Here is a 16617-nt window from a genome sequence, read left to right as displayed (position 1 = left end):
TGGGTAAAGTAGAGGCTGGCTAAAGAGCAGGAAAAAGCTGGGAACTGCTGGGAGGAGCATGAGGCCCCTGGGATAATGGGGGAGCAGGCGTCCCAGAGAGGAGCCCCCTCACGTCTGGCCTTGCTTGCTGTAGGACTAGGAAGAAGACAGGTCCCACAAAGCAGCTGCTGCAGAGACAGAAGGAAGGGTGTGGGGAACAATTCCTGGTGGCTGCAGGGTGGCAGGGCAGGAGAGGAGGTGCAGGGCCATGGACAGATGGTGGAAGGCCACTGGGCTAGAGAGGCAGGACATTTCATTTGCTTTGTTTAGTGATGACTCACACAGTGGAGCTCTTTACCACTGCTTCCCAGATGTAATCAGAAACAACAGGCTTACTTGTTATTAACACAGATTCCTGGGTACCACTCCAGACTCACCCCCGAGAGCTGGGGTCCTAGCTCCCAGGGACTGATCAAGGTTATAGGAGGACTGCCCTGTGGAGGCCATATCTCCAGTAGCAACCTGTCTGCTCCCTGTCTGCATGGAGAGGGTGGCTGTCTCCAGGAGAGCTGTGAGCTGCAATTTATCTGCAGAGAGACACAGCATGGTTGGTTAGATTCCCAGGACAAGTCCCTCGACTATTCCATGCTATTTTGTGTTCTTTACGAATATCAAAGGACTGATGCAATAGGTGAGCCTCCTCCCAGCCTTGTGGCTGCTGCTCAGAACATTCCTGAAATTCATCTCTCAGCTGGACACACCCCTTGGCAAAGCATCCATGGTAAGAAATGTCCTTGTAGGGTAGATTTGATGTGCAAAAGGACCCAAAGCCACTTGGCACCCAGTCGGAGGACAGAGGCAAGTGATCCAACTGGGAAAGCACAATTGGGTCCCCGGCCAGGGAGATCTAAGGGTCTGAGGTGGGCAGAGTCTCTGTGAGCACGCCAGGGGAGGACGGGCTCTGTTCTTGCCCCAGCACGGGCAGCAGAAAGGCCCGGATGCACTTGAACACACAATTTGCTTTGGAACTGTGTCTGCTACATCGCTTGAGTCTACACCTGCTCCTGGAGGAAGTGGATGGGGCGCTGCAAGGGTGGGGGGCCTGGACAAGGACTCACCTTGCCAGTGATGCTTGTAGTCACACATACGAGACAGGGCGATCATCATGGCGCAGTATAGGGGCAGGATGGCAGCGCACAGCCGCCAGCTCTTGCCCCGCCCGCTCTCGGTGAAGCAGTGCAGCTTGCCAGCCAAGTAGAACGTCGTGAAGCCGAGGCCAGAAAAGGCAACTGGCAAAGAGAAAGAGCAGGTGTTACTCGAGCGGGTGGTGAGGGGCACAGGGTGTCCTGTGCGTCCTGCCCGCCATCTTGCTCACCCCCGGGGCCAAGGCCACACTGGCATCAGGCACCAGCTAGTCAATCTGTGCTCTTGCTAGAACCACATCGGTAGGAACTTTTCAACCATGAGAATGACCTTTCAGGCTTGCATGTGACCAAAGCCTATTCTGTCTCGTTCATTCAACAATGATTTCATGAGCGCTTACTGTGTACTAGGCAGGCACTGTGCTAGGAATGGGAAATAAAAGACATATACATGCTACCTGGTCTCAAGGAGCTCCCAGTCTGGTTAAAGGTCCTGGCCACACTAATAAACCCACTGCTGTCAAGCTAATTCCGACCCATGGTGACCCTATACCTGTACACTGTTTGCCCGATGACACTGAGTCAATTTCAACTCACAGTGACCTTATAGATAATTTTAATAGAAAAATGTGCATACGAAGGGCAAGAAGGGAGAAAGGAAAGGAGGCACCCATGGTTGGTTTCCCACAGGATGGAATAAGCAAGCATCAGATGGACAAGGTGGAGGGCGGCCTCCAGCCTGAGGGTGTGAGTGCCCAAAGCGCAGGGCAGTGATAGGACTGGGGGCTTTGCAGCAGGGAAGCTGGTTCAATATAGCTGAAGATAGGCAGCTTCAGGTGGCAAGAAGTGGCAGAGAATGCTCGTTGCAGATCAGCAGGGACCGAATTACGAAGCTGGTTTTATTCAGTGGGTGGTAGGGAGCCATCAGAGGCTCTTGAGCAGGGCAGGTAACAATACAATCAAATGATCTTCATCAAACTATTCAGAATACCCTTCTTTCAAGATGCTCAGGGAGCTATATACGGGGCGTGTCCTCACCTTTACATCCTGACTAGGGGTGGGCTATGGGGAAACGGGGGCTGGAGAAGTTACGTGTCTTGTCTAGCACCACACAACTGATCCTGGAGCCCAGTCTGGATGTAGACCCTGAGAATACTCTAAGATGATATCAAAATCACACTCTTGGACAATGATTAATTGATCTTCAATATTCTGAGGCACAACAGTGGACTAGATGACCTGGATTGCTGCTGTCCTGAGGCTCACAGACAAGCAGAGACAACTGCCAACAAGCAAGAGAACAAATGCAGACTCAGATCGTATCAAACAGAGATGTGCTATGAAGAGAGTAAAACTGGGTAATGTGACCAAGATGGGCAGGGGGCTTGGGGCTACCATAAGAAGGCAAGATCGGTGGTGGGGGGGCGGGGGGGGAACCAGCAGAACTGGAAGATATATATATATATTTTAAAGCTTCAAAGTAGCCCCGATCAAAGGACCAAAACGTACTAATCAATTTGTCTTAACTGGTAGAATCATTGGTTTGGGGGAAATAATCTAGGCCTTATTAAATAAAAGAGAGCAATAGTGAGAAAGTGTGTGTGAGAGAGAAAGAGAGAGAGAGGCACGCTGGGACTCGATCACATATGGAGCTCTGAGCTTTTCAGCCAATTAGTTTAAAACATGGTTGGCACTCAGTGAGATTTAGGGGGGTCTTAACTCCACGGTTGAGAACTGTTGTTCTAAGTGCACAGAAAAAAAAAATTTTTTTTTTTTTCTGTGCACTTAGAACAACGGTTCTCAACCGTGGAGTTACCTTTAACACTTGGGAAGTTTTTAAAAAAATACTGGCAGCCAGGTATCACTGCCAGGGATGCTGCTTCTACTGGTCCAGAGTGTCCCGGCACCCACCTGTATTCATTTTCTAAAGCTCCCAGGTGTCTGTAATGGCAGCCAGGGTCGAGAACCACAGCCTGAGAGGCTTCTGTTGAAGGCAGGGGCTGGTTTCCACCTCCTCTGGCTGCCAGCCTACTCAAAACTTTCCTGTTGATTAGAAACAATCCCGAGGGGCAGAGTTCCTAGGTAACCAGCCCACACATCAGCTGGTAAGGTGGGTCTTGTAAATCCTCACAATGCCAGGATACCAACACCATTAAGCGATGGCCAACGGCCTGAGCAGCGGCCATTGCTTTTAGCTGGTAGAATCAAGCTCTACATGGGAGCTTGTCAGAAATGCAGACTCTCAGGCCGGCCCCAGACCTGCTGAGTCAGAACCTGCATTTCAACCTGGTCCACATGTGATCTGGATGCATGCTGAAGTTCGAGAAGCCCTGGCCTAAAACATTCTCATCACCTTTACAACAGATCTCAGAGTTCGTCCTAAGGAAATAATACAAAACAGGGAGAAAACTAGAAGATGTTCAGCTCAAAGTTATTTACAATCATGGAAAAACTGAAAGTGACCAATAACAGGAGCCAATATAAGCAACCAAACCGGTTAACCTCAAGTCAGTTCTGACTTACAGACTCATAGCGACCCTGTAGGAAAGAGTAGAACTGCCCAGACCTGCCCCCCTAGGGTTTCCATGGAGCAGCTGGTGAATTTGAACTGCCAACCTTTTTGGTTAGCAACTGAGCTCTTAACCACTGTGCCACCAGGGCTCCTGTGGCATTTCCATGTCATGGACTATGATGCAACCATGAGCAATACTTAGAATATTCTGTTCAGTGAAAAGTGCAAGTTCAACAGAATTACAGCTATGTTCTTGCTGTCATCCCGACTCACAGTGACCCTGTGCACGGCTACTGTATGTAAGAATGAATAACCTGCAGCTTTTTCAAATTACATCTGCTAAGAATGTGGCGCCATGAGTCAGAATTCGGCTCGACAGCAATGGGTTAATAACGTGTCTTCTTCCTGTTCTTTTTTAAATCAAATATTAAACCAAGTTTATCCCAGAAATAAAGTGAAGCAAACATAGGAAACTACAAACATGGTGTGTGTACTGAAACACTTTGGAATAAAGGACGGCACGCAAACAGCAAAGCGGTGCCGACCCAGGCTGAGGTTTCATTGAAAGACGAAGTGAGGGCCTGAACTGGCCAGCCTGCTCTGATCCTTTGCTATGATGCAAGGGGACTCAGTGATTTACACGGCCTTCCCAAGTGGCACCATTTGGCCACCATCCCAGCAAGCACAATGGGCTCGTAATTTCCCCACGTCACCCACTTTGCTCCGTTCCTTCTACTCCTTTACACTCTTACGGGAGGTATTAGAGCAGGCGGCGACACTGGACACTTGGCTCCCATTGGTTTTGGCCTCCTGGGCTCTTAGGGAGGAGTACCGGACTTTATTCAAATTAGATGCTTAGCAACTCTATCCATCTAATCTATGTCCCCATGAAAAAATGAACTGGAAACTTTTAGGACAGAGGTGGCCCCAGCCAAAGCAGCCAGCACCACCCGGGCCTCCCAGCATGTGCTCAGGAGGGATAAGGGAAAAGCCGTTTGCCTTTGAGTCGACTTTGACTCATGGTGACCTCACGTGTGTCAGAGTAGAACTGTGCTCCATATGGTTTTCAATGGCTGCTTTTTCTGAAGTAGATCGCCAGGCCTTTCTTCTGAGGTGCCTCTGGATGGACTCGAACTGCCAACCTTTTGGTTGGCAGCTGAATGCTTTAATAGTTTGCACCAACCTAGGGATAAGGAAAGGGGTTGCCAAAAACCCTCCTGGGTCAAGACCTCGGGCTGCTGGTTTGAGGCCAGTCGTTACAAGCTACACCTAATCTCCTCCCTGTTTCCCAGGGACTCTGTTATGGACCACCTTTAGCACCTGAAGGCTCTGGCACATTCTCTGGAGAGCAGGTGAAATGTATTCTTTCCCCAAAGTGTTGAAGCATCTGCTTCTCTGAGGAGGAGGGGTTCGAGGGGATTTTTAAAGGCTGAGCTCAATGGCCCAGACCATGTGAGAGTCTGGCAGCAGCTCGCCTTCTTGGACACACTCTACTGGACCTTCGGGCAGCACTCTGAAAGCATTCCTGCAATACTCTCACTTTTCAGTGAAATGAAGTGCTCAGCTGCCAACCAAAAGGTTGGCAGTTCAGGTCCACCCAGAGGCACCTCGGATGAACAGCCTGGCGATCTACTTCAGAAAAAGCAGCCATTGAAAACCCTACGGAGCACAGTTCTACTCTGACACACGTGAGGTCACCGTGAGTCAAAGTCGACTCAAAGGCAAACGGCTTTTCCCTTGTCCATCCTGAGCACGTGCTGGGAGGCCCGGATGGTGCTGGCTGCTTCAGCTCTGATTTCATGCTAAACCTAGTGCCTGTCGTTTTCTCACTGACACTTGTACAGTTATTGAACCAACCTAATCTTTTGACAAAGTGCTCCCCAGGTGATTCCTCCTGGCCCACCGGGCATGTCTGAGCACGGGCAGGCTGGTCCTTTGCACGCCTGCTTCTCCAGTAACTGCCCCAGCAGGAACTCAGCTCTACCAAGCCACACTGAGTTAATATGACCCTACAGCTTTTCTGCTGTGAAATGGGGGGCTTGGGGGCCAGCGTGCAATCTCCGCTGCCCCGGATCTGAGATCCTAAACATCAGGGCTGAAATTGTAATTCATCCAGGAGAAAAAGAAAACAGGAAGAATAGCAAATGAGTGTTTTTAATTCTAGCCACACGATATCCTCAAAGAAAACATGCATTTGAGACACAAAAACCAAAACCAAACCCACTGCCATTGAGTCAAATGCGACTCACAGCAACCCCACAGGACAGAGTAGAATTGCCCCATAGGGTTTCCAAGGAGCAGCTGGTGGATTTAACTGCCGAACTTTCAGTTAGCAGTGGAGCTCTCAGCCACCAGAGCTCCACATGAGACACAGGACGGTTGTAAAACCATTTATTCCAGTGTTAGATGCTGTTTGGTCCAGCTGACTCTGTCTTTCCCCTTAAACACGGACAGAGCTTTCAGCAGGATTTGGAAAAAAAAAAACAGGAAATGAACATTCAAAGCACAGGCAGGGCCCCGGGTGTTTTGTAAGAAGAGGATTATAAATCAATAACCAGTTGCCATTGAGTTGATTCCAACTCATGGTGACCCCACCAATAACGTTACCATCAAGTCGATTCCGACTCATGGCAACCGCACATGTGTCAGGGCAGAACTGGGTGCCATAGGGCTTCCAACGGCTAATTTTTTGGAAGTAGATTGTACACGCACACATGTGTACATGCATGCACATACATGCACACATGTGCGCTTACATTCACACACACATATGTACATGCACGCACACACCCAGGGGCGGATTACTCAGGAAACAAAGTAAGCACGGGCTTACCTGTGCTTACGCATCTGTAGCGAACGATTTCATATGGGTTTCGTCACATCAAGATTTGCACCACATCAAAGATTCTGCTTCTAGGTATGGCTGGCATCTGTCTTTCTCCCAACCCCACAGCACCTCCCTACAGAATCCAAGCCTCTTTTCAAAATTTACAATCCTGGACAGAAGCAGATGACCCAGTAAGCAAGGTAAGCACAGGCTTACTTGTACTTACTTACTAATCTGTAGTGCATAATTTCACATGTTTTTTTGTGGAGAGGTGCTGTGGGGTTGGGAGAGAGACAGAAAATGTGAAATTGTTTACTACAGATGATCTGGTAAGCAAGGTAAGCACTTTGCTTACCTTGCCTATTGGATAATCCGCCACTGCTCACGCCCATGTTACACTGATGGAAAGGAAGTGCACAGAGTGATCAGGAGGGAAGGGCGTATGAGCCCCTTGCTTCCAGGTGGGTGGCAGGTTTTCTTGGCTGGAAGCAGCTGACTGTAAATATTTATATGTTAACTTAGCTGTGAAAAGCAAAGGTGCCTCTTGGAGCCCCTGAACCAGGAAGAAGATGAAAGATGGGGGTTTCTCCACCCACATTTAGCACTTTCGATGCTCACCCTGCTGCTGCCGATGACAGTAGATAAGCAAAGTGTCATAATAAAAACCAGAGGGTGACAGGAGGTGATACCAGGTGCATCCTGTGAGCAGGGCTCTCTGCCTGCCTGGTGACACTGAACAGAAACGGCTGAGTTTTCTCGCTGGGTGCATCCATGAGTTACCACGGGTTACAGCTCTCTCCTTGCAGAGAAAGGTCTATTTACTAAGCTAGCTTGGGTCCAATAATGTGGTTTTTCTCTCATCCCGAGTTAGCATTTAAACCAGAGGAAGACCTTTAGAGCCTAATGATCACAAGAAATTAGAAAATTGGCACCAAAAACAAATAAAAAAGTTTTAAGGGTAAACGAGATAAGAACCAGAGGGACAAACAGCTTTTCATTTTTTTTTTTCACTTTTGCTAATTATAATAAATTTCCACAGGAGAACAAACCATTCCTGACACCAAAAATATAACTGTGCCCTAAGGAGACAATCTGTACAAACTTTCCATGTTGTGACATTCAAAGAGTTTATTTCTTCTCTAGGAAGGAAAAGAGCAATACTAGGAGGTTGAATAAATATTAATGTTGAAAGGTGTTTGAGGGGGATGCAAGTGAGTCTCCACAAGACCACCCGAAACCAAGAACAGAGAAGCAAGCATGGCTGCCCAGCACCTACCAAGCCTGTTTATAAGCAGAAGCACTGCGTTGAGAGTCAGGGTCCCAGGTTCCAATGTGGCTCTGTCATTAACTGAATACATGATCCCAGGCAAGTCGTTTCTCTCTCTGGGCCTCAGTTCCCTCTGTAAAATGAGGGGCTGGACCACAGGGAACCACCACGTCATGCCCATGGGGGTCAGGCAGGGAGTGAACGTAAGTAAAGCCAGTTGGATATTGGAGCTTTCTTGCAACAGAAAACCCTCCTGGTTTATCTGCCTTCATTCCACTACTACTAGAAACTCTTGAGGAATGTCAGGAATAGCTTCCCTTTTAGAAGAAAGCAATGGCTCACTTGGACGATAAATGGCAACAGCTACCCGACATCAATGCCAGGGGGGACAACTGGGGGTGGTAAGGAAGTAAACTGCAGAGCACTCTCCTGTCTAAAAGACAAGCCACCTCAGCTCCTGCTAACGCCTGCCCCGAGGAAATGTGGACTTTGTGTCCTTGGAAGATTGATCTTCTCAGAGAAGAGGAAAATCCTGGTATTTACGGGAAATTTCTCCACTTTGAAATGTCAACAACTAATCAAAAACATTAATATGTGCACACCAATGTTCACTGTAGCCCAGCCAAAAGGTGCAAACAGCCCAACTGTCCACACAGATGACTACACAAAAAATCATACAAAAAAACCCACTGCTGCGGAATCAATTCGGACTCACAGAGACCCTACAGGGCACAGCAGAACTGCCCCACAGAGTTTCCAAGGAGCACCTTGTAGATTCGAACTGCCAGCCTTTTTGGTTAGCAGCCGTACTCCTAACCACTGGGTCACCAGGGTTTCTAGATAAACAGAATGTGGTCTGTCCAAACAATGGAATACTCTTTCAGCCATAAAACGGAATGAAGCTCCGATCCATGCTACGACATGGATGAACCTGGAAATAAGGTTCATTATTAATCATTATTTTAATATTATAATTGACGAATTATTAATGAAGTAAATGACACACAAAAGGACAAATAGTGTATAAATCCATGTATACGAATTATCTAGAATAGGAACCTAAGAGTCAGAAAGCAGATGAGTGGTTACCGGGGCTGGGGAGTGGGAATGGGGAGCCATCGCTTAGTGAGCACAGAGCTTCTGTTCAGGGCAATGAACACGTTACAGAAAGCAACAGAGGTGACGCCTGTACAACGCTGTGACTGTGATTAATGCCAGTGATCACACACCTGAAAATGGATATAATAGCTAATTTTAGGTTGTATATATTTTATCGCAATAAAAAAGTAACAGTGCAAACTAAATGAAGTTCACCTTCCGGTTGGGAGGGCTAGATGTGCCGGCTGCCACTCTGAGACCTCACTCAGGTCCCACCCTCCAGCTCTAAGAATCTACTGTTTGAACGACCTTCTAAGCCTGAGCTTGAAACTACACGCGTCACTGTGTCACTGTGTGCCTATTCCCCACATGAGAGCAAGGAAGAACTCAATATGTTTGGGGTGGTTTTGTTTAAAACAATAGTGACAACAAATTCAATTATGCTGCCAACTTGGGGGCTAAATACTCCACTTGACAGCAGGCAGAGTGTGTGCTGTTTAAGAAGTGGGCCTGTAAAGCAGAGCAGGGTGCTCAGTGTAAGCTCACCTTCCAAGGCCTCAGTTTCCTCATCTATATATAGGGCTAATGGCACATGCCTCACAGTTACCATGAGGGTGAGTGAATGAGACACTGTAAGACGCGGACCACGGTGCTTGGCACACAGAGGCCACTCTGCCTGCTGCAGCTGCGGCGTACAGCCTCCATTCCATCAAGTTGCATTTTGGAAAGAAAAGCCTTCACGACATCTACGTGAGTAATTTGCAGCTTTGCAGCTAGTTACACTGCTGCAAGTTCGCTTGAACAGAATTCTAGGGCCAGGTTTTCAGGCTCCTATATCTCACAGCCCCTGGGCTCTCAGAGGAGCCCTGGTGGCATAGTGGTTAAGTGCTCAGCTGCCAACTGAAAGGTTGGTGGTTTGAACCCACCAGCAGCTCCACAGGAGAAAGATGTGGCAGTCTGCTTCCATAAAGATTACAGCCTGGGAACCCTATGGGGCAGGTCTATGCTGTCCTATAGGATTGCTACGAGTTGGGATCAACTTGGTGGCAATGGATTTTTTGGTTTTGAGACTCAGAAGGCATCCTGGTGGTGCAGTGGCTAAGCGCTCAACTGTTAAAGGAAAGCTCAGTGGTCCAAACCCAACCAGCAGCTCCACAGGAGAAAGATGTGGCAGTCTGCTGCCATAACGATTACAGCCTGGGAACCCTGTGGGGCAGATCTACTCAGTCCAAAGAAAGGCTATGAGTCAGGACCAAGTCGATGCCAATGGGTTTGATTTGGGGAGGCTCTCAGTAGATGTGAGCTGATAAATTTCACAAAGTTGAAGATTTAGTGTACTGGGCCAGTGGAGATATCTTCTCATCTCACTCTGCAGGATGCCTGGAATTCTTTGAGGGGGGTGGGGATCAGATATGAGGCCATTCCTGGGCTAAGTGACCCATCACACAGCTTGTCTCCTAAGGCTCCCCAGAGACATGCATCACTGTGTTAGGATGAACTATGGACCCAAATTCTCTCCATGAGCTGTAGAAATTTTTTTTTCCTCCTTTGAAGGAGAAATTTCCTAATGACCGAATATTATTGACTATAAACCGAAACACCAAACCAAATCAGTTGCCAATGAGTCGGTTTCAACTCATGGTGATCCCATGTGTTGCAGAGTAGAACTGTGCTCCATAGGGTTTTCAAGGCTGTGACTTTTCAGAAGCATATCTCCAGGCCTTTCCTCCAAGGCACCTCTGGGTGGGTTCAAACTGCCAACCTTTCTGTTAATAGTCAAGCACTTAATCTTTTGCACCCCACTAATGAATACAACTTATCATTAAAAAAGAAAACAAAATGAGTATCTTAGCCAGGCTGACACTTGTCATTCTAAGGACTAGTGAATTCTCTGCTCACTACATCCACCCTCTACACCCCTCTCTGGGCTCTGCCTACAAGAATGATCCCAGAATCCTCCTGTGGCCTTCAGAACAGAGATCTCCCTATTCTCCTACAATGCCTCCAGAAGTCTGGGCTTGACCCAGCAAACAAGGTGTGCCGCTCTCAGAGCCATCAGATAAGGTGAAGTGATAGAAGGGAAGCCATACAAGATCCCAAGGGCCTGGGGAGTGGATAGGAGTGATGTTTCAATGACTGGAAAAGAAGGAAGAGGAAACTGTGGACACCTGAGCAGGTACTAAACATGTCCATCAGAAGGAAGACAATCGTGTGCTGAGTGGCTCCCAATTTCCAGGCACTGTGGAAATTGGGAGGACCTTTCGTTACCTCACCTCACTCCCTCCCAGAACAACGTGACGACATACGTATTAGGCCCATTTCATGGATGAGAAATAGAGGCTCAAAGAGGTCAAATTATTTACCTAAGATTAATGCAGCCACTTCATTATTTTTAAATAGAGTAAAATTATTTTTAGATAATTTAGATGAAGTGAATTATTTTTAAATAGTGCTAAAATCCCAGGTTTTCTTCGTATATCTGCAGGTATGATAACATTGTTCTCCATCTGGCTATTGGTTTTGATTCCCCAGTAGAAATGTGCCTATCATGGCCACCACTGAAGCCCGAGGACCCAGCACCCATCACACACTGACTGAGCCATATAGGGAAATTTATTCATTCCATAAGCATAACTGGATCCCACAAAGTACTGACACCATGCCAAGGTCCTTGGGGACAGAAAGATGTGCATGTCAGGAAATGGCATGTCCTCCATCCCCTGCTTCTAACCCGGGTGATACCTAAGTTCCTGTGCCAGTGAGATTCCACGCACCAGGATTTCAGAGCCCTGTCTGAGAAGAAGCAGTGGGGAAAAGGAAAAAGAGCCCAAAAGCTCACAACTAGCCTGAAAGCAAATGTCAGAGGCAGGAAATGCAAACAGAGAAAAGCAGAGTGTAAATTCCTTGTGTGACCCCAGTTTCCATCTTCAAAGAGGATTTTGTTCTTAAAAAAAAAAAAAAAGAACCAACTTAAGCACAATGCACACCAAGTGCAGAGGAAGCACCACAAGAGGGAGGAAACTGGACTTTGGGGAAAGAAGGTGGGGTCCTTTTGTCAAACTGCCAGAGTACCAGTCCTGGGAACCAGCAGTTAGAGGAGGCGAGCGAGGCACCAGCAAAGGAGGATTAGCGATTTTTAAATGACAGGAGCTACCTGGCCCCCCCAAACACCCTGAACTGCTTGCTGAAAAATGATTATTAGGAATCCTAACCGTGACGTTGCTCCTCTCCCGGGAGAGAATCGTGCGCAGTCACAAAGGTGGGAGTGCTTTGGTGTATCAGAGCATCCTAACCTATGGGAGGTCCAGCTCCCCAGGACACCTTCCTTTTTTCAGCCTTGACGGTATGCCACAATGACCTGAAACATAAACATAAAAAAAGGGCTTCCAAAGGAAGAAATGACCTCTCCCAGCAATACCACTGGGGGAACCGAGAGGATGGGCAAGATTCAGATGTAGATGATATTTTAATGAAAAAATTTTATTTTACCTCCCGAGGACTTAGCAGGATATCAACTTGATGGCGAGATTTGACCGGTAATGTGCACATTCAAGAAACAACCAGGCAGGCAGCAACCATTACTTTGCACAAGGTGCTCATCTGAGTATCCTCTATGTGGGTGAATGGGCTTCAGGGGGTTGGTGCGATTGTTAGCTGCTGCGGAGCTGGTCTCTGTCTTGGCCTCCAACTCATGGCCACTCCACATGTTACAGAGTAGAACTGTTTCATAGGGTTTTCTTAGCTGTAATCTTTATGGAAGCAGTTTACCAGGCTTTCTTCTGAAAAGCCACTGGGTGGGTTCGAACCACCAATCTTTCAGTTAGCAGTCAAGGGTTTAACCATTGATCCGCCAGGGCTCCTTCTTCCAACCCTGTTGTTGTTGTTGTTGTTAGGTGCCATTGAGTAGGTTCCGACCCATAGTGACCCTATGTACAACAGAACGAAACACTGCCCAGTCACGCGCCATCCTCACAATTGCTTTTATGCTTGAGCCCATTGTTGCCGCCACTGTGTCAATCTACCTCCTTGAGGGTCTTCCTCTTTTTCACTGACCCTCTACTTTAAAAGTGTGATGTCTTTCTCTAGGGACTGATCCCTTCTGATAACATGTTCAAAGTATGTGAGACAAAAGTCTCACCATCCTTGCTTCTAAGGAACATTCTGGCCATACTTCTTCCAAGACAGATTTGTTCATTCTTCTGGCAGGTCATAGTATATTCAACATTCTTCACCAACACCATAATTCAAAGGCATCAATTCTTCTTTGGTCTTCCTTATTCATTGTCCAGCTTTCGCATGCATCTGAGGTGATTAAAAACACCATGGCTTGGGTCAGGCACACCTTAGTCTTCAAGGTGACATCTTTGCTTTTTAACACTTTAAAGAGATCTTTTGCAGCAGATTTGCCCAATGCAACGAGTCATTTGATTCCTCCAGCCCCAGTCTCCTTTAATGGCAAAAAGTGTGACTATAAAAGCTCCATCTTAGGGTACCAGGATGCTTTAGCAACACACTAAAGCACTGGATTTCATTTTAGGAGACACTACGTATTTTAATTATGGGGAATTTAAATGGCATTTTTATGACAACAGTGGTTTGCTTAACCAGAAAATGGAAGCAACACTCCTCAAAGAAAAACAACAAAGGAAGCCTACCTCGTTATTCAAGGGCAATGAACTCCAACTAACATTTAATTACAATAGGCACTTGGAGGCTCAGGGTAGAATAAGACATGGCATTCTCCCGAGGCACTTGATTGATTTCTCAAATTGCAGATTCAAGCCACTGAGAATTCTGAAAACACTGATTTAGCAAGAGATAGCCCAGGGAACACTCAAGGCTTGCAATGCGAATAAATACAGAAGAAATGAAACTGGCCAGGTTGCCGGTTACACATCTCACACCAGGATGGATTGCAAACTTCATTGCCATTTCATTTTTCTAACGTAGCTATTTCTTCAGGGTGAAAAGACAGACTTCACCCCTTTTTCTCTTGTTCATTATAAAACGCACCTGCGACTCTGGGCCATTTGTTCTGATGTTTTGTATGGCTTCCACAGGGTCTGACAAAACTGCTAAGCCAGGACCTGGATTGCTTATTTTCTTTGAAAATCATGAGCAATAAAACATGCTCCAAAAACATGAAAATAAAATAAAATACTTCCGTTACAAAGTTTTTGAGGAAGAAAACAGCAACTTCTTGCATGAATTATCAAAACGAGATTTCTTCATGGAGTACAACACCTTGACTTGAATATAAACCCATTGTCGTTGCATCACTTCCAACTCATAGCGAACCTATAGGACAGAGTACAAGTGCCCCATAGGGTTTCCAAGGCTGTAATCATTATGACGGCACTGGGTTAATCGTTATGGAAGCAGATCACCAGGTCTTTTCTCCTATAGAGTGGCTAGTGGCTTTGAACCAACGACCTTGTGGGTAGCAGCCAAATGCTTAACTACTGCACCAGCAGCTCTCCTTGACTCAGATATAACATAGGTAAATATTTATGCAAAGTAGCATCAAAATGATTGGGTTTGAATCCTAGCTTCACTGCTTGCTAGCTCTGTGGTCCTGGGCAAGATCCTTAACCCTCTGGGTCCCACCTGTAAAAGAGTAATAAGAGCATCTCTGTTCGAATTATGGTATTGGCAAAGAACATTGAATATACCACAGACTGCCAGATGAGTGAACAAATCTGTCTTGGAAGAAGTACAGCCAGAATGCTGCTTAGAAGCAAAAATGGCTAGACTTCCTCTCATGTCCTTTGGACATGTTATCAGGGGGGACCAGTCCCTAGATAAGGATATCATGCTTGGTAAAACAGAGGGTCAGCGAAAAAGAGGAAGACCTTCAATGAGATAGATTGACCCAATGGCTGCAACAATGGGCTCACACACAGCAACAATTGTGAGGATGGCGTAGGATCAGGCAGTGTCTCGTTCTGTTGTACACAGGGTTGCTATGAGTCAGAACTGACGTGACAGCACCAAACAGCAACAACCTCATAGGGTTTTCCTGAGGATTTCGTGATGTAATACATGTAGAACATCTGGCTCCTGCCCAGCATACAGTAAGCACTCAATAAATGTTTGTTGTATTTTCGGTGCTAATATACAGTCAGTAGAAAGCCTCTACGCTTAGCTCAAAGTACTCAACAGGAGATTGAACTTTCTCTGTGTTCCTTCCATTGCCAATGGCAGGCTTAGCTTCGGCATACATGTCCACACCACTGGGAGTCCTGCCCACGAAATACGAACATATGCTTCGTGTTGCTCAGAGACAGGAGAACTGGTACTCTCCTACACCCACAAACAGATACTTGGTCGGAAATAGTTGAAGTTAAACATAACTGTTGCACTGCCACTGTGATTTCCAACACGAGAAAGAAGAGAGCAAACATCAGAAAAATCAGGGATGCTGTCGGCCACCTGCTAGCTGTAAATGAGCCAACATCTCCAGGACTATAGTGTCTGGGACACTTTGAGGAATCTGCAAAAACATGGATAACAGGAAAGGTGCCAGAAGCCTGATGCCAGGAATTACCCTGATCCGTAAAAAAAAAAAAGATTGAAAGAACGCACTGGAATTCCTTAAACCTTTGACACTGGTCCCTGGAATATTCAAAGCAAACCGGTCACCAGTTGCTGTTCAGCCGCTTCCAACTCACAGCAACTCTACGTGTGTCAGAGTAGAACTGCTCCACAGGATTTTCGAGGGCTGATTTTTCCAAAGTAGATTGCCAGGCCTTTCTTCCGAGGCATGCCTCGGTGGACTCAACCACCAACCTTTTGGTTAGCAGCCGAACATGTTAACCATTTGTACCACCTAGGAACTCCAAAGAATGGGGTGTGGTGATCTCCTAACCACCCTGACTTTCCTAAGGCAGGGAGGGGAGAGGGGGGCCACTGGCCTAAAGAACAAAAGCTCGGGGGCAACTACAGTCACAACTGAGGCCCCCAGTTTACAGGCATTTACTCCCCTCCAAGAAGCCCGCCCGGGTTACATTTATCTCCTCGAGCCTGCAGCTCCTTCAGGACAGATGCCGCCTTATTCACCTGTGTCTCTCCAACACTTCATTTAGTGCCTGACACCCAGGAGGCAATCGATAGATGTCTGTTGGGTGAATGAATGAGACATCAAGTAACCTGCTGAAGGTCACAGCTGATAAGTGACAGATACAGGACTCAAAATTACATCCATTCACTCAACTGTTCAAGCAGGCACTCAGTTAGGCAGACCCCAACTCCTATGCACTCTCTGTCTTGGCATGACACCCCATCCCAGTGGGTACTGATTTCATATGGTGCTTGCCAAAGCCACACCTGATGACCTTAATGGGTGGAGCAACAGGGGCTATTCTGGAGTTTGGGTAGCTGAATGAACAACTAAACTAAAAAAGTACTGATGGCAACCTAGCAGAGAGCCTGGTCTTATGTCTGTTCCAAGTCTTAGAGGGTGACCTGGCTAAGAGGGATTGAAGAGAGAGATGCTGAATAAAGTCCTTCTGGTGCTGTGAGGGAGTCAAGGTCCCTTCCACCTGAGCAGTCCCACACACACTGTGTACAATGCAAGGAAAATGTAGGATGTGATCAAACCCTATGGAAAGAAGTTAGCTGAATTGAGAAGAGCCTGCATTATGAAGATCAACGATAGTATAAAGACGATTTTTTTTTTTTTTAATCTAACTGTGGGAGTGAAAACTACCACTCGTCTGTCAGTTCATTATACCGTGGTGGCTTGCATCTTGCTGTGATGCTGGAAGCTATGCCACCAGTATTTTATATACTA

General features: G+C 46.8%; 1 protein-coding gene across 1 annotated transcript in view; it reads right to left on the bottom strand.

Moving 5' to 3' along the window:
- Positions 1 to 1109: 1109 nt before the first annotated feature.
- Positions 1110 to 16617, bottom strand: part of PLPP4 (phospholipid phosphatase 4) — a 109415-nt gene continuing 93907 nt past the window's right edge. Inside the window, exon 3 of the mRNA XM_049855265.1 lies at positions 1110 to 1268. Coding sequence (XP_049711222.1) covers positions 1143 to 1268 — 126 coding nt within the window. The 3' untranslated portion in view covers positions 1110 to 1142. The remainder of the gene's footprint in view (positions 1269 to 16617) is intronic.

Source organism: Elephas maximus, chromosome 16 (genome assembly GCF_024166365.1).
Source record: "Elephas maximus indicus isolate mEleMax1 chromosome 16, mEleMax1 primary haplotype, whole genome shotgun sequence".
NCBI classification, from domain to species: Eukaryota; Metazoa; Chordata; class Mammalia; order Proboscidea; family Elephantidae; genus Elephas; species Elephas maximus.
Note: the sequence above shows the minus strand (reverse complement) of the source record. Positions and strands in the feature narration are given on the sequence as shown.